General features: G+C 46.3%; 1 protein-coding gene across 1 annotated transcript in view; it reads left to right on the top strand.

The window, feature by feature from the left end:
- LOC146864114 (complement component C9-like) overlaps window positions 1-22,243 on the top strand; it is a 160,385-nt gene that overhangs the window by 78,794 nt on the left and 59,348 nt on the right. The window contains exon 6 of the mRNA XM_085631146.1: window positions 869-1,081. Within this exon, the coding sequence (XP_085487272.1) occupies window positions 869-1,081 (213 nt within the window). The remainder of the gene's footprint in view (window positions 1-868; window positions 1,082-22,243) is intronic.

Below are 22,243 nucleotides of genomic sequence, written 5' to 3'. Positions count from 1 at the left end.
TGAAACGTGGACAGCATTGACTGATGGAAAGGAAGAGAACAGAATAATCCATCCGTATAAATATGCAATAGAGGTTTATGTAGCACTAAACTGTGACTTATCACTGTCTGGTCTGTTCATTTAACCTAAACTACATCATTAGTCCGTGTATGCCAATCCATAGTTGTATAAATGGGGTCAAATTGGGATTACAAGAAATAGGGTTGTGAGAATTAAAGCATAGTTTGGCCAGTGATGGCTCCTCCTCTAAGGTGGAGGAGTGTCGCCTCACTACTTTCAGCAGTGGAAATTAAGAAAAAATTTAATGATAATAACTCGTTGTTATTATAATTTTGTTCGTTCCTTAGGCGGCGTCTTTGTGGGCGGGGCTCGCCTGCTTGCAGGGGTGAGGAGTGGTGGGCACTCTGAGTGCGCAATGACTGATTGGCCGCCCTCTCGGGCTGGCCAAACAGTCATGCGTACTTTGCATATTCTCCACCCAGGCTGCACTACAGCCTGTGTGGAGAACATGCCCAGGCTCCCATTCCCTGGATGAGCGCCGAACCACTACGCTCAGACCAATCACAATGCTACATTGCAGAGTTGTGATTGGCTTAGGGGAGCCTGGAAGCCTGGGTGCTTCCTGTTGCAGAGCGGAGGCCAGACGACGAGGAACAATGAGGAGAGACGTGGCCAGGAGGTAAGCTTTTCTTTTTTTTCCTTTTCCGGCTTCGCACTCATCCCACCCCCGCCCCTGCTCTCGGCCTCGCCATCCCCGATCCATGCCAGCCGCCACTGAGTTTGCACTCCAGAGGAACTACTAAAATGCTAACTTGCTTTAGATATTAAAAAAGAGGGCATGTTGTAACTAACAATTTATTTTTTCAAGACAAAAGCAGACAAATACATCTCTTCTGAAGTCTTCACGAGCTCCATGGCGGTAATGACATCAGTCATCAGAGAAGAAACAAATACATTTCAAATTGGGTTGTCTATCAAACCTACACCAACTGAAGCCAACGTCACTCGTTCCCTCGATGCCGGCCTCAGTTATTCTAGGAGTGAAAGTCTACAAAAGATTAAGGAGTATTCACTAGAAACAGTAAGATTTTGTTTTGCATTTCTATTCGTCCTCACTCAGCAGTTGTCACCTTTAGCTCAAATGCAATAGAGTTTGATAGTGTGTTAGAGGTATGCTTAATTTGCAAACACAATTAATAGTAAAATGAATGTGGAATAACCAACACATGGAAAGCATTTGTAAATGTGCCTTAAAAATATTCATTATTGGTATCCTGAATGCATGACAGCATTTGACTCTTCCGTGGTTTCCTGAGCCTGTCCTGAAAGTTAATATGTCTTCTTGATTGTCATATGAATAATTGTCAATAAACAAGACTTAGGGCCAAATTACGAGTCTGGCGGTCTGCGGACTGCCAGACCAATGCTGGCATGGGTGGTCAGACCGTAATTGGACTGCCAGCTCTACCAAAGAACCGCCGTTCTATGGCGGTGGTGTGGTGGTCTGGGGCTATGTAATATGCAGGTGGTGTCGCTGCACACCGCCATGCATATTACAAGTTTCAGGAAAACCAGCAGTTTCCTGGAGGCCTTTCCTCCATGAAACGGCTGGCGGTGCTGAAACAAAGGGCCCCTACAGGTACCACTGTGCCCCCTCAGCCTGGGGATGCATTCAGGGTGCACAATGTGTGCCCGCCTGTGTACATCCACCCAGGTTCCTGCATGGCATGGACTTTCAAGCCCATGCCGTGCAGGAACCCCATGTGGGGTGCCTGTTACAGTTTCTCTTTCAAAGGCTCTGGCGCCTTTGAAAGAGACACTGCCGCGGGACCGCCACACCACCCAATCTGGTGAGTGCCCGACAGTGACATTTGGCGGAGTGGTGCCGCATCGGTTGGCATCGTCGCGCCGCTGCTCTGCCAAAAGTAATATTTTGGCCCTAAGTGTATGCATTTGGAAGCCTCTAATCTTTTTTTAGGATTTCCAAATTGCATCAAGAAGTTGATATATGGGTAAACTGCTGCACATGTTTTAAAACAAAAAAATGTTGGCATGACTATAGTGGGTTAACGTTTGAAGGCAAGATATGGTTATGCAGTAGCGTTTTCAGTATTATCAATTTTTCATGAACTTTACTGGTGGCAACAACAGATTTTTCTGTGTGGCCAGCCAGTCGGAGAGCTTCAGGTCAGTGAACCTTGATTTATACAGAACTGAAATGGCCATTGGGAGAATAACACACCTACTGCATTGATTTATGCTAATCATGGCAAATGCACTTCTTTTAGTAAAGTTCTACTCACATGCCAAGTTTGATGGAATTCCATGCAGGTCGGCTGGGAGTATGAAAGCAGTATTTAACATGCTATGTCTAATATCTTTGACAAAGTTGTCAAAGATAGTGGTGGAGTCAGTGTAGTGGCCCCTTTGCAGAGAGGTGTAATGGACCCACTCTAACCTATACAACCTGCAGCTTATTTATCAAGACATATACTCAGTCTCAGAATTTCTTTTGGCAATTGATTTACTGTTGAGGGCGAGTGGGGTCTCTGTCACAGAGAGAGGGGAGATATGACTGTAGAGAGAGAAAGTATGGGGAGAAATGGAGAGTGAAAAAACAAGAAAAAAGTGAGCTGTGCAAGTGAGCTAGAAAGGGGAGAAAAAGAGAAGGGAAAATGGTGAAGGGGTGGAGGTGAGAAAAGAAAATTGGAATATGAATAATAGCAAGGAGCGGGAAATGAAAGAGAAACGTGGAACTGAGAGAAAGATGAGAGAGAAAGGAGATAAAAAAGAAAAGAAGATAGGAAAAGGAAAGAGAGTGTTCAGATAGCAGACAAAAACAGGAGCAAGGAGAAGAAAGACAGAGATCAGATAAGAGAAAATGGAAGACCATATATAGGTGTGAAAGAGAAAGGCAAGAAGAAGATAATGATGACTAAGATAAAGGTTAAAGATCGTAGAAGATAACTAAGAGAGGATGAGGTAAAGTGGTGGACAGAAAAAGTTGACGCAAAAGGAAGAGAAAGACAAGGGGACAGGGAGAAGAGAAGTTAAAAAGGGAGAAAGTGAAAAAGAAAGACTAAAAGGAGGGAAGAGGGTATAGAAAGAGGAGAGTGAAAGGTGACTGAGGTGAGAGGAGAGTGGAATGGAAATAGGGAAGACATAGAAGCAAGGTGCCACTATCATTAGTTCCACAGGTACGGTTACAACAGGACACAGGAGTGTGAGGTGTGCAACTAAAGTATGGATATCCTTGCTTGGGGGGGGGCTAATTTTTCTTGCTTGCATTATGGCCCATGGCTCCCTTGCTACACCTGTGATATCACTGTTGAGTGGTCGGGTCTCAGGATTCACAGCTTTGCTGAATAGCAGCATTACATTGTCAAACTGCATACCTCACTTTAAATATCTGCAAGACTACAGGTGTTTTATGGCTTACAGAGATCGACATGAAAAGTATTAGTTGAAACTTCCCTTTCAGTCTGATCCTTCATAAATTGAACCTGTCCTAATCTTTGCTTACTTGGGCATAAAGTAAAGGTTCAGTGCTTTTATAGGAGGATCATGTTCTTGGAGGTTTCCTGGGTTAGATAGTCTCTTGAAAATATAGTACCACATGCTCTGCCTGGTGGAGATACAGCAAGTGCATTATGCCTATGCATGATCTTGGATGGTGACATCTCAGCCAGCTCTACTGGCTTCCGATACACAAATGTGATCAGTTCAAGCTCCTCATGCACACATTCAAGGCACTACACAACATAGGCCCTGCCTACCTGAACAGTTGCATCTCCTTCCACCAACCACAGAGACAACTCTGCTCTAACAGACCCCTACTCGCACACATCCACACATACACAGAAAAAAATCTGGAGGCATGACTTCTCATACTTTACTCCTAAATTATGGTACAACCTCTCACTACACACAATAGTCTTCTTGTCCCTTCTGGAGTCCTGCAAGAAGGTGAAGACCTGGCTCTTCTCATAACCCACTGCCCTAAGCAGGCTAGATACTACACCTACTCAGTGCCAGGATGCCCTCCTGAGTGATAGTGCACTTTACAAATACACATCGCATAACATAAAAACATTTCTCATGTTCCATGAGCTTAGAAAAGGAGAGGTGTCTTATAGTAGAGTTAGCACATGGCTAGCACTAAGTAAGGAGAAATAACTAGTACCGGTACACCTGTACTGGCAGCTTGGTCAGGCATCTTGTCACCACAAATACTCTAAATTCTGCACTCACAGAACTGTGACTACCTTGTCATGTGGTCTCTAAATTCTACAGATACTCTCTTCTTAGATTGCACCTGTGTGCTACCTGATTTACATAGCTGTCAAGATGGCTTAGTGAGCTAAAGCTTGCTGCTAACATCTACTATCATCTGCATGTTGCAAGTTGGAATCCAAGCAAGATCAATCCAGCCTTCCATGCTTTTGTGATTGGTAAATTGAGTACCAGTAATTTAGGGAACAATAACACTTAGCATCTGAATTCCTTAGAAGAATATAGACATAAGCAACTGTATGGTCACAATGATAGCACCCAATAATCCCCAAAAGTAACCGTTATGCCCGCAATTTCAAATGTGTGCCAGCGTGTTTGTGGTTTCTTTAATTAAAAATACCTACCTCTCAAGTACACATTACATTGGGATAAACCTAAATATTAATTGTAAAAACGATAAAACAATCTATTACTTCAAGGGACAAGTTACTTGGTGTACACAACTTTGCAGCGTGTCTCATAGTCATTACTCAAGGTACTTGGATGTTTTGCAGCTCCTGGGTTCTATGTGCATGGACATCAATAGGCGGTAGTCAAGGGTAACAGTTGACTTTTGTCGCCCTTAATCCGAAGGGCCACAAAGAAGTGGTAGGTGCAAACAGCAAGCATAGCCCTATGGTGCATGTGTCTTTCCTGCAGTACTTACCTACCTCTAATGCATCTTCAGCACATATGTGGCTGTGATAAGGGGAGAGCGAAGCAAGGGGAAATGTGACACTTACAAATGGAACATTTTAATGATGGACTTACTTGAATGCCTCACAATTTTTTGCAGTTCATTTAACAAATGACACTCCATTCTTTACTAATTTGGCAAACATTAAAACTACGTGTTACATCTTTTTTTTTATGCAATTCATTTATTTAGCTCTTCATGCCTTAGAGCAGGTGTCTAAGCACTTTCCAGGTTTTTCGTGTGCATGCACATCCACTGCAGAGTATTTGTTTGTTTATTTTTTACATAAATCTTCCTCTCCTGCCCTCAGTCTGTCAAGGTTCCACTAACACGTCTTATGCATTTATTGTTCTCCTCTGTGGTGGCATTATGTAATATGAGCTCTGAGGTATTGTGCCTCTACTCTACGCACTATACCACAGTGTGCCCATTACAGAATGTCCGTCCTGGTGAGGAGTGCTGGCGGGCACTCTTGCTGTGTCTCTGGACTGCAGAGGTATGACTGCAAACACAGGGAGTAGGAGATTCTGCCTTTTTTTAAATAATTCTTTTTATTATACATACATCAGTTCAAATAGACATTACAGAGGGTCCACAAAGTTGTACAGTGCAATAATCACAGGAGGAAAAACAATAATCATTACATATGAGTGGAATGTCACGAGGTAATGGGGTCATCTTGTACATCACATCTTGGCAGAACGCAGGGCTCGCCACAATAGGTATTCCAGGGACCCCACACACGGGACCATTTTTGGGGGCATTCCCTTGCCAGGTAAACTGTCTTCTCTCTGAACATACACCAGTCCAGGTTTCTTTCCCAGGCTTCTGATGTAGGAGGGTGAGCTGCTCCCCATAGTTGAGCAATATCGCTCTTTGCTAGCATGAACCCTAGAGTAGCCCACTGTGTCTGGTGAGTGTTTAAGTCTGTGGGTTCCCAGGTGTTAGGAAGGCATCGCTGCATCTCCGGGAGGAGACGGACCCGCAACACCGTGTTGATAATATCATGGATCTTAAGCCAGAAAGGGCTGATCTGTGGGCATTCCCAAATCGTGTGTATGAACGTCCCTATCTGACCGCAACGCCGTTTACAGTCCCCATTTTCCGACCACCCCAGTCATACCAATCTGGGCCCCGTAATGTATATTCTATGGAGGATCTTAAGCTGCACCAGCTTCAGATGTGCCGGAATCACAACCACTCTAGACACTGCCGTCGGCCAATCCTCATCATCCAATTCCACCCCATCCTGTATCCATTTCTCTCGCAGCGTTTGGAGGGGAACAACCATATGATTAATTAACTTCCTGTAGATCAAGGAAATAGTTTTTTCAGCCACACACGCGTTGGAATAAGTGCCGCGAGGACACGCGATCGTCTTCTCTCTCAACGAGAATCACGGTGAACACACACCCGTGTTCTGCCTTTTTGATATCACCACCCTGAAACTCATTCTTAACCGCATTTCGGTTGGATTACGTCTTCTTAAGATTTCAATATACTACTTTTGGACTATTGTGTCATCGCTTACTGGCGGCACGCATTTACTAGTAACGGTTTTAACCAAGCTCTTCTACTCAGACTCATTCTCTCTATTTTGACTTGCACGGACTGCCGGTCTGGAATTATCACAGGCACGCCGAATAACCACTTCTACAAGTTTCCACACAGACTTACTCCGCTGCCCCACTCTTGTTCTTTGCTACTTTGTACCCAGCCGGGTTGGAATTATCACCGGTTGCGGGAAATATACTTCATCCATTCTACTTCTCTCAGCCCTGAAGAGTCGTGGGATCACTCTTCCCCGACGAAACACGTGTCGGCTGGTTGCGTTTTTCATAAGAATAAAGAATATCCAGTATTACTAAAGAACTCTGTATCTATTACTGGTGTGGTCAAGTTGCATCTACGCATTTTGAATTGTATGTGTGCACAGGACAACATTGTATCAAATAGTTTTATCAGGAATGTGACCGTCAAAAATCCTATCCTCCAGCTGGGAGGCTTTCGGAGGGACAAACCCCTTAGGTAAAGAGGACTGGAGTGAGTGCCGGACCTGCAAATAGCGGAAGTGTTCAGTATCTGTCAGGTCAAATTGCATCTGGAGCGTATTAAAGGATTTGATGCCTCCGCCTCCCCAAACATCTTTAATATACGTGATGCCAATGAGATCCCATTTGTCAAACCCCTTCGATCTCCACAAATCACCCAGTGTCTCCGAGTCCCAAAGTGGGGTGGCCAATGTCAGTCGTTGCCTCCATCCGAGAGAGTTAATGCCAAACTTGAACGGAATATTTGGTCGGGCCAGACAAAGTGTACCTCCTCGGCCCGGAGTTCAATGCTCTGATGTAGTTACCTCCTGGGAGAAGCCACTTGTCCATGGCATAACCGGGGTTGTCCGTACGACCGTATGTGCTATGATTGATGGCTGACAAATGGGCTGCCCAATAGTACTTCTTGATATCCAGGAGGCTGATTCCTCCATCGTACCAATTAAGCGTCAATTTATTGAGGGCAATTCGAGATTTACTGTCCCACAGTAGGTCCCTCAGTAGGTTCAATTTCTTTAAAAAAACACGCTACAACCGGGTCAAGAGTATTCTGTAGGGCGTAAAGGAATCTAGGCAAGGACATCATTTTGAACAGGGCGGCCCTACCTAAGAGCGAAAGGGGGAGTGACTTCCAGGTGGCTATGTCATGTTTATGCTTACGGAGGGGGGGCAGAAGGTTTTGGGCATAACGAGTCGAGGGATCTAGTGAGCTAAAACTTCCCAAATATTTAAAGCCCACGGTTTTGATTTGTATTGGGCAGTGTCCGGGATGGACAGGTGTCTCCTCTCAGAACAAACAAAAGGGATTTACCCCATTTGATGGTGAACCCGCAAGAATATCTAACACTACTATGAGTGATTTCTGGGGGGAGGCCAAATAGAGCAGTATATCGTCAGCATAGAGTGAAATGCGGTCCTCCAAGTCGAGTGACCACTTCAGTCCTCGTATCATTGGGTCCAACCGGATCCAGGCTGCAAGGGGCTCCAGAGCCAGGGCAAAAAGGAGAGGCGAAAGCAGCAACCTTGGCGGGAACCTAGTCGGAACACAGCTGACAATTTATTATTCACCACCACCTGAGCTAAGGGTTCATTATACAGGAGACGTACCTATTTGATGTATGCCGGGCCAAATCCCATCTTTTCCAAAACCGCCCAGAGGTAGGGCCATTCGATGGTATGAAACGCCATTGTCGCATCTAGGGACACGATCACTGCCGGCTCAAGGAGGGTATGCATTCTATCTATAACCCCATGAACTCTTCGTAGATTCAAGGCAGTATTCCTGTGTGGTTTAAAGCCGGATTGGTCTGGATGCACTAAACCACTGATTACTTTAACCAAGAGGTTGGCCAAGAGCTTAGCTAGGATTTTAGGCTCAGCGTTTAGAAGGGATATTGGTCGATAAGAGGCACAGTTCGTTTTGTGTTTCCCTTCTTTATGAATGGTTACTATGGTGGCTTTTCTGTGGTCCCTGGGCCATGTTCTCACTTCCATAGATCCTTGAACATAGATTTCAGGTAAGGGGAGAGTTTGTCAGGTCGCAATTTGTATAACTCAATGGGGAGGCCGTTCGGGCCGAGGGCTTTCGCCGAGTTTAAGGAACGGATAGCTTGCGCTATCTCATCTGTTGTCAATTTGCTGTCCAGAAAGTCACGGTCCTCTGAGGAGAGACGAGGGAGCTTAATGTCTTGCAACAATCCCTGAGAGTCTTCCTCAGTGTACGAGGTTACCGTTGTATAAACAGTCCGGAAATGACTAGCAAATTTATCAACTATCTCCTGTGGATCTGTGACAGAGATATCTCCCTCCACTCTAAGCTCCGGACCAGTCTGCTCGCCCACTCTCGTCTGTCCAGCCACGCAATGAGTTTCCCTGCTTTATCCCCCAAGTCGTAGATTCTACCAAGTCGCTCATTACCCAGAGTTTTGGCCCTGTCAGTAACTAAAGCCTTATAATCATGCTGTTTCAGGCTTAGGGGATGTAGCTTCTCTGGCGTCACCCCAGATTCCAGCTCTCTTTCTAAACTATAGATTTCAGCCTCGATGTTCAGAACCTCTTTCTGTTTTTCTTTTTTGCTTCCAGAGATTAATAATAAAGCCTGACCACGAATCACAGTCTTGAATGCCTCCCATAGGGACTGGGATGAAGAGACAGACCCCACATTATCGGAGAAGTAAACGTCCATGGCTTTGATAAGATTTTTACGAATTTTCGGGGTACGTAGGTGCCAAGGATTGATTGGGGCCACACTCCCTACTTTGCGCTGGTTAAGGACCATGTAGACCCATATTGGTGAGTGATCGGAGATACCCCTAGCTGGGTGTCTGATCTTGGCAAAAGGCAGTAATCTAAGCCGGAAATACTGTAATGTGCACCAGACTGAAAGGTGTACTGTATCTGGGCTGGGTGATAAGTTCTCCACCCATCCACCAGGCCCATGGCTTTGAGAAAGTCAGGCAACCAATGGGAAGAGGACCCCAGTTCCTGCCGGGGGTATCGGTCCAGTGATCCCGAGACCACTGCATTAAAGTCCCCCCCGAGGACCAAGAGGCCATCCGGAACGGAAAGGATGAATGTGCCCAGGTCCGCAAAAGTAGCACCCTGCAGGCCAGGAGGAACATAAATGGACATGAAGGTGATGAGATGGCCCTCCCACATTCCCGAAATGCTAACATATCTGCCTCGGTCATCCGCCCACGTGGAACTTATAGCCAGGGGGAGCGTGTTTTTCACCATGATACCTACATCCCTGGAGCCGGAGGTAAACCCAGCATGTGCTACCATTTTATAGCCCCCTCTGTGCATAGCTCCACATCGGTTTCCCACAAGGTGCATCTCCTGGAGCAAGACAATATCTGGTGCCTGTCGTTTGATATATTGGAGAACTACACTGCGCTTAATTTTATCCCCGCGTCCATTGGCATTCCAACTTAATACTTTAACATTGACATCCCCCATTACACTTGTCATTCAAGTCGTAGAAATCCGTACTTTCTATGTGAACAGATTCAGGACCCTGTCTGCAAATGAAACCATTCTTAACACCGATGCAAAAATTACAACAAGAAATGAACCAAATGTCCCCCTCCCAACAACCCCCCCCCCGCTGCCCCGCACTCTGGGCGTGAAACTGCCCATTACGAACTTGCAGAGTGCCTGTCGCCGTAGCAAAAATCTAAAAGTAGAAGAAAATAGGGGTGTATTACGCCGTTCCCTTCCCCCCCTTAAAACAAATTATGAAACCCCAAGGGAAAGCCACACCTCAAAGTCTTGAGTCTCAAATAGTCATAAAAGGTTCCTCTCCGGCCGTCAACAGAATGGTCTCTCAGTACCTGGCTCAACCCAGATCGGGCTGAGAGTGTCCAGCTGCACACCAACTCGCTGCCATGGTTTCTCATCCGGTGGGGTGCAACGACTCCTCATCACCTGAGCGATGGTCGTGTGGGCTCCGGGCCTTCCTGCTTTCAATCCAGTCCGCCGCCTCTTCAGGTTGTTTGAAGAACAAGGTTCTCCACTCCGCCTCTATCTGAAGACACGCCAGAAACAACATGGAGTACTTCAGACCTTTGTCCCTCAGTTCCTTCTTCACTGCCACGAAAAATCGCCTCAAGTTTTGTACCCTCTGGGTGAAGTCCGGAAAGAAGGTGATGTCTGCGTTCTCATAGCAGAGAGGGGCCCTGCCCACACGTTCTGGAGAATAACATCTCTGTCCCGGTAGTTCAACACTCTAGCCAGCATAGGACGCGGAGGGGCTCCTGGCTTTGGGCGCCCCCGGGGACCCTGTGGGCCCTTTCAATGACGAAGAACTTGCTAAGACCTTTCGGCTGGAGGTGTTGCAGGATAAGGTCTTCAATAAAATGTCATGGGACTGCCCCTCTGCCCCTTCTGGAACCCCCAAAATGCGCAGATTATTGCGGCGGAGGTGCCCCTCATAATCATCAAGCTTCAGTTTGGTAAATTTGCGAAAGCTCTGTAGTCCCAAGACTTCTCCCTGAAGCTGTACGACGTCGTCCGTCAAGCTGGTTGTAGCGATTTCCACCTGCTTTACTTTCTCGTTGAGTTTGGTGAGATCTGCTCTGATTAAGTTTATGTCAATAGCAATAGTGTCCATTTTGTGTTCAAGAGAGGTCTTGACACTTGTGATAGCTTCCATGACATCTTTGAGGGAGAGTTCTCGGTCCTCATCTCCCTGGTCCCCCAGGGATGCACCTCTAGACTGATGGCTCTGCATCATGTCCTTGGGCAGAGTGTAATGATCCAGTTTGTTGGACTGCGTCGGTTTAGTCTCCCTCGAGCCTGAGGGCTTATTTCTGTCCATATTGTCTGTATCTCACCTCACCGGTCAACCACTAGTTCTCAGGTCTCGACTTCAATTGGGCATATGCGGAGGGAAGAGACGCCCCGGCAGGCAGGTGAAGCCGGCAGCGGGGGTGACTGGTCAGTGAAGCAAGAATGATGGGGGTGTGGGGTGGTAATTGTGAGGCATGTCCAAGTGTCCCTCAAGCACCCACTCCCCGATACGGCAGACAGCGCTGGGGCGTTGGCAAAAAACGCAAATCAAGCTGAAAGTATATACCCACTTTTGGGTGCAGGCAGAGTAGGACACTCGTTAGTACCAAAATCGGGGCAGACCGGCACAGTTAATATCGCCACACCCCTGGCCGGATAACTGGATTGCCCCAATGGGGTCTTGAATTTTCAGAGCAAGTACCACTAGTGCTGTAATAAAAAATAAAAAATAAATCAACTGAGGAAACTCCAAAACACTGAGACACCTCTCGGTGCCAGATCCATCACCGTTCTTTAGCCCACTCTGCCACCCCAGTTCAGACATGGCCATATGCAAATCAGTCTGACCCTGTGCCTCATGGGAACAGTCCAGCCCGAACTGCCAAGCCATGCCTTCCCTGGACCGGAAACAAGCTTCCTAGGACCGGTTTCTGGCATTTCAGCCTTCTTCAGCCAGGCTTGCTTGAATCCAGTGGCAAAGTGAGCAAGGGACTCACGTCTGAGCATACCCTGCCAACTTATGGCGAACAAAGCGGTACAAAAGGGGGTGGTGATGGACGGAGCATCAGAACCAATCAAACACTCACACCCAGTCAACAGATCTGGGTTTGATCCATCACCGTTCTTTAGCCCACTCTGCCACCCCAGTTCAGACATGGCCATATGCAAATCAGTCTGACCCTGTGCCTCATGGGAACAGTCCAGCCCGAACTGCCAAGCCATGCCTTCCCTGGACCGGAAACAAGCTTCCTAGGACCGGTTTCTGGCATTTCAGCCTTCTTCAGCCAGGCTTGCTTGAATCCAGTGGCAAAGTGAGCAAGGGACTCACGTCTGAGCATACCCTGCCAACTTATGGCGAACAAAGCGGTACAAAAGGGGGTGGTGATGGACGGAGCATCAGAACCAATCAAACACTCACACCCAGTCAACAGATCTGGGTTTGATCCATCACCGTTCTTTAGCCCACTCTGCCACCCCAGTTCAGACATGGCCATATGCAAATCAGTCTGACCCTGTGCCTCATGGGAACAGTCCAGCCCGAACTGCCAAGCCATGCCTTCCCTGGACCGGAAACAAGCTTCCTAGGACCGGTTTCTGGCATTTCAGCCTTCTTCAGCCAGGCTTGCTTGAATCCAGTGGCAAAGTGAGCAAGGGACTCACGTCTGAGCATACCCTGCCAACTTATGGCGAACAAAGCGGTACAAAAGGGGGTGGTGATGGACGGAGCATCAGAACCAATCAAACACTCACACCCAGTCAACAGATCTGGGTTTGATCCATCACCGTTCTTTAGCCCACTCTGCCACCCCAGTTCAGACATGGCCATATGCAAATCAGTCTGACCCTGTGCCTCATGGGAACAGTCCAGCCCGAACTGCCAAGCCATGCCTTCCCTGGACCTGAAACAAGCTTCCTAGGACCGGTTTCTGGCATTTCAGCCTTCTTCAGCCAGGCTTGCTTGAATCCAGTGGCAAAGTGAGCAAGGGACTCACGTCTGAGCATACCCTGCCAACTTATGGCGAACAAAGCGGTACAAAAGGGGGTGGTGATGGACGGAGCATCAGAACCAATCAAACACTCACACCCAGTCAACAGATCCTAGGATGCTTGTTTCCAGTCCAGGGAGGACCTGGCTTGGCAGTTCGGGCTGGACTGTTCCCATGAGGCACAGGGTCAAGACTGATTTGCATATGGCTGGGTTCAAACTGGAATGGCATGGTGAGCAAAAAAACGATGGATTTAGGCCCAGATCTCTGTACTGGGGTGAATGTATGACATTGTTCTGCATTCTGTCCATCAATTGTTGTTTTTGCACTTTTGGGTGCAGGCAGAGCAGGACACTCGTTAGTACCAAAATCGGGGCAGACCGGCACAGTTAATATCGCCACACCCCTGGCCGGATAACTGGATTGCCCCAATGGGGTCTTGAATTTTCAGAGCAAGTACCACTAGTGCTGTAATAAAAAATAAAAAATAAATCAACTGAGGAAACTCCAAAACACTGAGACACCTCTCGGTGCCAGATCCATCACCGTTCTTTAGCCCACTCTGCCACCCCAGTTCAGACATGGCCATATGCAAATCAGTCTGACCCTGTGCCTCATGGGAACAGTCCAGCCCGAACTGCCAAGCCATGCCTTCCCTGGACCGGAAACAAGCTTCCTAGGACCGGTTTCTGGCATTTCAGCCTTCTTCAGCCAGGCTTGCTTGAATCCAGTGGCAAAGTGAGCAAGGGACTCACGTCTGAGCATACCCTGCCAACTTATGGCGAACAAAGCGGTACAAAAGGGGGTGGTGATGGACGGAGCATCAGAACCAATCAAACACTCACACCCAGTCAACAGATCTGGGTTTGATCCATCACCGTTCTTTAGCCCACTCTGCCACCCCAGTTCAGACATGGCCATATGCAAATCAGTCTGACCCTGTGCCTCATGGGAACAGTCCAGCCCGAACTGCCAAGCCATGCCTTCCCTGGACCGGAAACAAGCTTCCTAGGACCGGTTTCTGGCATTTCAGCCTTCTTCAGCCAGGCTTGCTTGAATCCAGTGGCAAAGTGAGCAAGGGACTCACGTCTGAGCATACCCTGCCAACTTATGGCGAACAAAGCGGTACAAAAGGGGGTGGTGATGGACGGAGCATCAGAACCAATCAAACACTCACACCCAGTCAACAGATCTGGGTTTGATCCATCACCGTTCTTTAGCCCACTCTGCCACCCCAGTTCAGACATGGCCATATGCAAATCAGTCTGACCCTGTGCCTCATGGGAACAGTCCAGCCCGAACTGCCAAGCCATGCCTTCCCTGGACCGGAAACAAGCTTCCTAGGACCGGTTTCTGGCATTTCAGCCTTCTTCAGCCAGGCTTGCTTGAATCCAGTGGCAAAGTGAGCAAGGGACTCACGTCTGAGCATACCCTGCCAACTTATGGCGAACAAAGCGGTACAAAAGGGGGTGGTGATGGACGGAGCATCAGAACCAATCAAACACTCACACCCAGTCAACAGATCTGGGTTTGATCCATCACCGTTCTTTAGCCCACTCTGCCACCCCAGTTCAGACATGGCCATATGCAAATCAGTCTGACCCTGTGCCTCATGGGAACAGTCCAGCCCGAACTGCCAAGCCATGCCTTCCCTGGACCTGAAACAAGCTTCCTAGGACCGGTTTCTGGCATTTCAGCCTTCTTCAGCCAGGCTTGCTTGAATCCAGTGGCAAAGTGAGCAAGGGACTCACGTCTGAGCATACCCTGCCAACTTATGGCGAACAAAGCGGTACAAAAGGGGGTGGTGATGGACGGAGCATCAGAACCAATCAAACACTCACACCCAGTCAACAGATCCTAGGATGCTTGTTTCCAGTCCAGGGAGGACCTGGCTTGGCAGTTCGGGCTGGACTGTTCCCATGAGGCACAGGGTCAAGACTGATTTGCATATGGCTGGGTTCAAACTGGAATGGCATGGTGAGCAAAAAAACGATGGATTTAGGCCCAGATCTCTGTACTGGGGTGAATGTATGACATTGTTCTGCATTCTGTCCATCAATTGTTGTTTTTGCACTTTTGGGTGCAGGCAGAGCAGGACACTCGTTAGTACCAAAATCGGGGCAGACCGGCACAGTTAATATCGCCACACCCCTGGCCGGATAACTGGATTGCCCCAATGGGGTCTTGAATTTTCAGAGCAAGTACCACTAGTGCTGTAATAAAAAATAAAAAATAAATCAACTGAGGAAACTCCAAAACACTGAGACACCTCTCGGTGCCAGATCCTTCTTGGTGACTCAAAAAGCAGAACTGTGCATATGTGCAGTTTCTGAATCACATCAAGGGTGCTGTCCGTAAAAGTGTTATTATTGGCCAATGCCAAACTGTCTGAGTAACCATCAAAATGTAAAGGACACACGTAGTTGACTTCCTCCAAGGTGATGTTGGAAAATACCAGCTTATGGTTGCTATGCAGATTGCCCAGGGGGGGAGACTGTTACTGTCCCCCCTCCACGCTACTATCACAGGAGTCTCGGCATCCCACCGCACCTCAGGGCTTGCGTTGCAGTGTGACGGTAGCTCGCCACACAATAATGGCGTCACGGTCGCCAGGCTCGATCCCGGTCCTCCTAACAGCCCAAGGTCGCAGCAAGCCTCACCCGCATGTCCGGTGGCGGGCACTGGCTGCCCCTCCCCCGTACACTCAGGGAGAGATTTGTTTCCAGGGCCCATGTCCCAGCCCGTGATCCACACAGGCAGCGAGTGGCTCAGCCCCTTCACAGTCGCGGCGCCTTACTGTATGCTGCTCCCCAGCTTCAATACGGCAATTAGGCCCCGCTGAGGTCTACTCCGGTACCACGGGTACCGGCGGCTGTCCTGCTCGAGGTAGGCAGGAACCTACTCCTCTGGAGTTCCGATGTGCCTCTCGAGCCTCAGGGCATATGGATTGATGCTGCGGATAGGCATAGGGGAGGAAGGGTTACGGAGGTATGGCATTAAGCAGCCATTTTGCTTCAATGCGTAGCCACACCCCAGATTCTGCCTTTTTATTTAAATTCACTTAATAAAGCAAACTTTCATCTGAAAGGATCTCTTGGCACCAAAGCGAACGGTATAAGGAAACAACACATAAAAAGCTAAATCAAAACATTGCTCAAACAACTTTTAGTGTTTTCCTGAAGTTCAAATGACCATCTCTATCAGAGGTCTTCAAGCCTGGGGGTGGGTTCCACAAAGGGACCACAATTGATCTCTGGGGTGAGTGGGATGGACAGGCACTGCCCAAGAGGAGTATCATGCTCAAAAAAAGTACTGTGTTTTTAGTGAAATAAACAAAGTGACTGTGAGCCAAGCTGTAAAGGTATCTCAGTAACATATTTTATCACTTATTTCCTAGCTGGTAGCGGGTGTCGGGGGGGGGGGGGAGGGTGGTTGTTTGGCAAAAAATAAATAAACTCAAAGCCACTCCCCAATTTCTTATAAAGGATCAGCTTTACACTTTAGGCCAGAGGTCTTCAAACTTTTGGATGCCGAGACCCCCATGTCAACATTTTGAGGCGTAAGGACCCCCTCCTGACAAAAATTTCTAAACCTGCACTTACCAACAATGCACCTCATCTCTCTATAGAACCTTTCTGACAAACATTTATTTTTTTTATAGCGCTACTCATAGTTTACTCACACTCATTTCTGTGATCTGCATGGTACATATTCTTTGTAGCAGGCACATTAACCCTCTGCACTGTGTGGGTGACAAGAGTGCCCATGTGAGTGCACGGTGAGTGATGCAACAGTGTGAGAGTAGGGCAAGAGGGGTGACTGCCGGGTGAGTAAGGTGGAGTATGAATTTACGTGCGGATGCAAGTTCAGAATGGGATGAAAGAATGTATGATTACTGATGGGCTTGTTTGAGTGAGTTGCATATTGAGCAGTGAGGGGAACAGGTGAGTGAAGTGTCACATGAGTGCAGGGTGAGTAGTGTACTTGTGTGACTGCAGGGTGAGGTATAGGGTGAACAGCGCAAGTGCATTGTGAGTGCAGAGTGATCACTGTGAGTGCAGGGTGAGCGGGTGAATGGTGTGAGTGCATGGTGATCAGTGTGAGTGCATTGTGATCGCTGTGAGTGCAGGGTGAACGTGAAAGTGGAGGGCGAGAATGAGGAATGAGTTGTCTGAATGCAGGGTGCATTCCCAGACCCATGAAGTAACTCAGCATGTTATTGAAGGCGGCGTAGAGTTTAAGATCTAAGTTAAACTATTGCGGCATTAATCGGGGATAGAGGGTGAAGGAAATAAATAATGTGCTGATCCTGCAACAAACTTACAGTCCTATGGTTAGGGTTGCCAGCAGATTATTTTGATGGCCCAGTCGGTACAAAAATAAGCAGTCACCTAAAGCTGTATTTTCAGCACTTATCTGTGCATACTTCGAACAGCAAATATAAATAGAAAGCACTTTTAATTGTGTTCTAGGGCTGCCTCAATGATACTGATAAAGAGAACAAAGACAGAAAAGTCACATAATGAATGCATACATACGTTTTTATTTATAAGTCTATTTAGTGTCAAGAGGAGATCTTTATAGGCTCTTTAAACAAAACATGGCATGGCATTTTTCTTTTAGCAACCCTACTTTATATTCCTTTTCATTAAATGCATTCTTACACTACAGCAGTAAATGTAAAATACAAATGCAAGGAATAGGCCGAGTGGGGACCCAGGGGGTACTGGAACGAGGAAAAAAGCTAAGCCTCTGTAACAAAGGCATGTAAAAATGCAAATGGTCTTTAAAGACCTGTGAAAAACTTGCCGGAGATAAGACTCCAGCCACTGCCCCCAGCCCACAGCAGCTCGAGTTGCACTGCACCAGCCCGGGCTGAGACACAGGACGGAGGAAGAAGGGGGACTGAAGCCCTTGGGCCTGGGAAGAAGTGTGACTTGGAAGGCGCGACCCCCTTTGCATCACTCCACGGCCCCCCTGGGGGTCGCGCCCCACAGTTTGAAGACCACTGCTTTAGGCTGACCAGGCTGCCCATAGCATGTTGGCAATTTGCCTGCATTTTTTAAAAGAGAGGAACATAACCTCAATGTTTGAATTGTTTGAAATGTTTAGAGCTCCCAATTTCATAGTATATCAGTAAATAAACATATGTTAGCAATTTTAGGTGGCCTCCAAGAATATTTTTGTAAATGGGATGGGTGGTGCAGCATTGAACTTTAAAGACCACTACTCTGTGACTTTTACGTTGGCCAAAAGCTGATTCCATATGCAACCAGCCAGGATACTGAAAGCTCAGCCACTAATCCTAGTCCTGTGATGTCTTGGGCTTTGGAATACATTTTGACTCATAGAACAACGAGATCTTCTGTTGCTTCTCTTAGTAGCACACACTCTGGCCACTCCTGGAAGAGTGCTTCCTTTGACACATGTCCAATTATGAGGAACCTTCATATTTAAATGACACCAAGTGAGGTTCTACAACTTTTGTTTATGTATTTATTGCTTTATTTATATATTCATTTATATAAAATTCTGCTAACCATCTGTTGTACTTCAGCTATGTATTAATGTGGTGATTAATGTAGAATGCTATGATGTCACATTCCACAGCTGGTTCTCTCGCGAAGAACACTCCACAGGTGCCAGCTGGAAGGTCTCCTGTGAGACCAATACAGCGGTGGCTACATCCAGCTTTATGGCTCAACTAGCTATTACATTTACCTGTGTATTTGAGTACTCGACACTGCACCATCCTTCCATGGAATCAGAGCCACGTTTGACATTACAGACTTGGAAGAAAGTCCCTTTCTACAATATCAAACTTTTCTAAGAAAAACACAATGATGTGAGTTTGCTTATCAGCTCATCTTCCGTACCCCTCGAGTCTCTATGTATTTTGTAGTCATCTCTAATCTTCCCAGCCCTATGCTTCTTAAGTACCCCTATATTGAAATTTGTCTGCATTAGATCTTTTCCTGAGATCCTTGCAACTACTTGTCTTATTATTCCTATTTCAGGGCACTCCAGGATTCCTCTATCCTATGTATAAATTACGGCTTCTTCACAATGCTCAATGTATACGACATAAAAGATTTACAGCCACTCACAACTATTAGATTGCCACTACAGAAGCATCACAGACATCCAAATCGTTGTATCTGTGTCTTGACAGTATGCCTTTGTCTGCTAAATGTGCTCACTCTCACCTGTCACTGTCTTGGATTGAATCTTTCCTCGCAGATCGCAGATAAATAGTCATGTTAGGATCTTTCTTATCCCCAGAAAAGAGTGTCAATTCAGGGGTAGCACAGGGCTTTTCACTCATCCCTGCGTTATTTGACATGTACATAGCCACCTGGTCTCGCTTATTACTTCTTTTAGTGTTGAAGCCACAGCTTATTTCGATGACACACAGTTGGGTTTACTGACAAAGTATCGCCTCTGGAAATATCACCATACCAAAATACTGTCACATAAATATAATTGTCAAAAATAACGTCATGCTATCTTTATAATATAAATGACAAAAATATAGAATTAAAAATAACATTGCCATTAATATCATTGTACAAAATATAGTTTTTTTCCATATATATAAATATGAATATTAAACATTTGGGTCCTTATTTCGATGTCGGTCAGAAAGTCTCTGAGCGCTGGTGGAGGTTTTCTGACTGACATGGAAGGTTTACATTCCGACTGCTGAATTACAATGTCGGGGTTCGGAGTGTAAACCAGCCGGGGAAGCCAACTCGGTTCCGACGGGCTCAAGGAGCACATCGGCCAGTCAGAAACTGCTCATAATCCCATAAGGAGGGTGTTGCCTCCGTCAGATTATAATGTTGGTTTCTGACAGCCTTTCCATGTTTGCCTTTCTGACATGGAAAGGCTTTCAGAAAGCAACTTTGGGGGCTCCTAGCAGGGTGCCCTTCCTCCCTGGCCCTCCTGGCCCCCTGAAAATCCTTGCACCATGTGGCAGATGCCTGCCACACTGTGCACGGAATTGCACAAACTCCCGCTTGTCTGTGTGCGGAAGCCGTCCGCAGCACAAGCACCCATAGAGTTGCTGTGATTACTTATTTTCTGTCTCTGTAAGACTACTTGACCCTCAAAACCTATGTTTTGATACCAAAATGAAGTATATAGGTCTCATGGTTCCTAAAATCTTACTTCATCACTGCAACACATCCACCATTTTTAAAAATGCGGTCTTGAACAATTTGGCCCCGATCAGCAATGTCTACACTTTCTAAATGACTTCTCTAATGATCCAAAAACACAAATCAAAAATGAAAACTCGGGGCAATAATTATTTCACGAAGCATATCAGGGAGCTGGGATTATGCTATAGTTTGTATGTAGGTTCATCTAAACAAACTATTCAGAAACTACAGGTGGAGCATTACTCTGAGGCCAGACTGGTACTGAAACACCCTGCCGTTCCTCTGCATCAGCACCCCTGGAAAATCTACACTGGCTGACTGTGCATAAAAGGGTCCTTTTTAAAATCCTTTTACTTGCCTTCAGAGCTTATAGACCACTGGGGCCAACATACCTAATTTCCAGATTTACTCACTACATGACTCCAAGGACGCTTAGATCCTAACATGCCAACCTTCTACACTCAGACTTAAAACACAAGAGGAAAATCCTTTACAGCCCTGGTTACAAAAGTCTGGAACCATCTACCCAGGCACTTGAGATTCATTGAATCGAAAGGCATCTTTTGAAGGCAGCTCAAAACATGGCTTTTTGGTATTTCTAATGTGCTGTGTTGCTTTCTCATCCTCTAATGCACACTCTTCTCAGGTCACTTTGTATCATGTAGCCACTCTCATTGCCACTTAGCGTCAGGATGCTTCTCTGGGAGAGGCAGTGTGCTCTCTAAGCACACCATTTATTCATTCACTCCCCTGCTCTTTTCTTGCTCCCTTCTGATTTGTTGATTCATTCCATTGGCGACAGATTCCACTCTTTGCCCTCAATACCATGCAGCACGTTTATTATTTTTTTAAAAGCAGTAACCAAATTTGTTGTGCTGAGGTGCGCAAGTCAAATACGGTAGTGGTGAGCCATATCTATTAAGATTGGCCTGCTGTTGTTGTAATCTCCTGCACTGGTGCACTAATTAGGTTGCATTGCATCATGTTGCAGAGGTAAGCGTTTGCTCTCTATCAAAGTATTAAAACTGAAAGCAAACCCTTTCAGTATGTATTCCTATGCTTAGACAAACGCAGACGGGTCCTATGCACTGGATTTGTGCTGTGCACCTCAGCTCCCATGCAATTTTTTATTTATTTTTACAGAGTATTATATAGCGCGAACTTGACCCGAATTGGGTATCAGAGTGCTTTACATAGCACCAGTTGCATTACATGAGGTCACATTCATTTTTTTTTTCCGGCAACGATTAGGCATCAGTGAAATTCTTATTATGCTGGAATAATCTGAGTAATTTCAGTAATTATGCATTACTCATGTGATGTGAAATTACTGAAATTACGCAATTATGCCAATTTGAGTAATTAAAGAGTAGTGTGGGGCAAAATCCAATCGCAGGAGCACAGGCACAATGAACTAAGAGAGTGAGAAGATGCTGGCTTCTGCTGTTCATGGCCTGTAGCATTTAGTGCTATTTTCTTAGTGCAAAATGCATCCTCAAGCTCATTTTGAACGTGAAGTTGCAGGTTGAAAATAGCACTAAACACTGGATTACGCTTCTCACGTAGTTATGCATGATTGCGAGTGATTTTGCAGTAATTATGAGTATTTACGCTAGACAGAATTACATCAGTTACGTCCACCTCTACATGAAATGTGGCATTCTATATTGAGAAATTAAAACATTTCCCCTTGTTAATGCTTGCTTCAAGGAGGCATTAGTTTTTGACACAAAGCTCAGGTTGGCTATTTTAGTGGAGTGAGTTTTGCATAAAAAACCTATTGGTGTTTGCACTGATTTGTCCAAGTTACGGCCCAGTAACGCTCCATTTATGAAAAGCAACCCAGGGCAATGCAAAGCAGCTCAAATTACTTTTTGCACTAACAAATGAATACATTTCCATCACAAAAAATAAAAAAAATGTACTGGTAAGTAAATGCATTGCTTTCCATATTTTGTGTCACTTTGCACACCTTTGTGATGCAGAAAGCCTTAGTAAATCTGGGCAGATGTGTTGTGAAGAAAGTTGAGGGTAAACCTAGACTACTTTAGCACTTTGAGAGCA

The sequence above is a fragment of the Triturus cristatus genome, chromosome 2_1, assembly GCF_964204655.1.
Source record: "Triturus cristatus chromosome 2_1, aTriCri1.1, whole genome shotgun sequence".
Classification (NCBI taxonomy): Eukaryota; Metazoa; Chordata; class Amphibia; order Caudata; family Salamandridae; genus Triturus; species Triturus cristatus.
The sequence above is the reverse complement of the archived record's forward strand: the minus strand, read 5'-3'. Positions and strand labels throughout refer to the sequence as shown.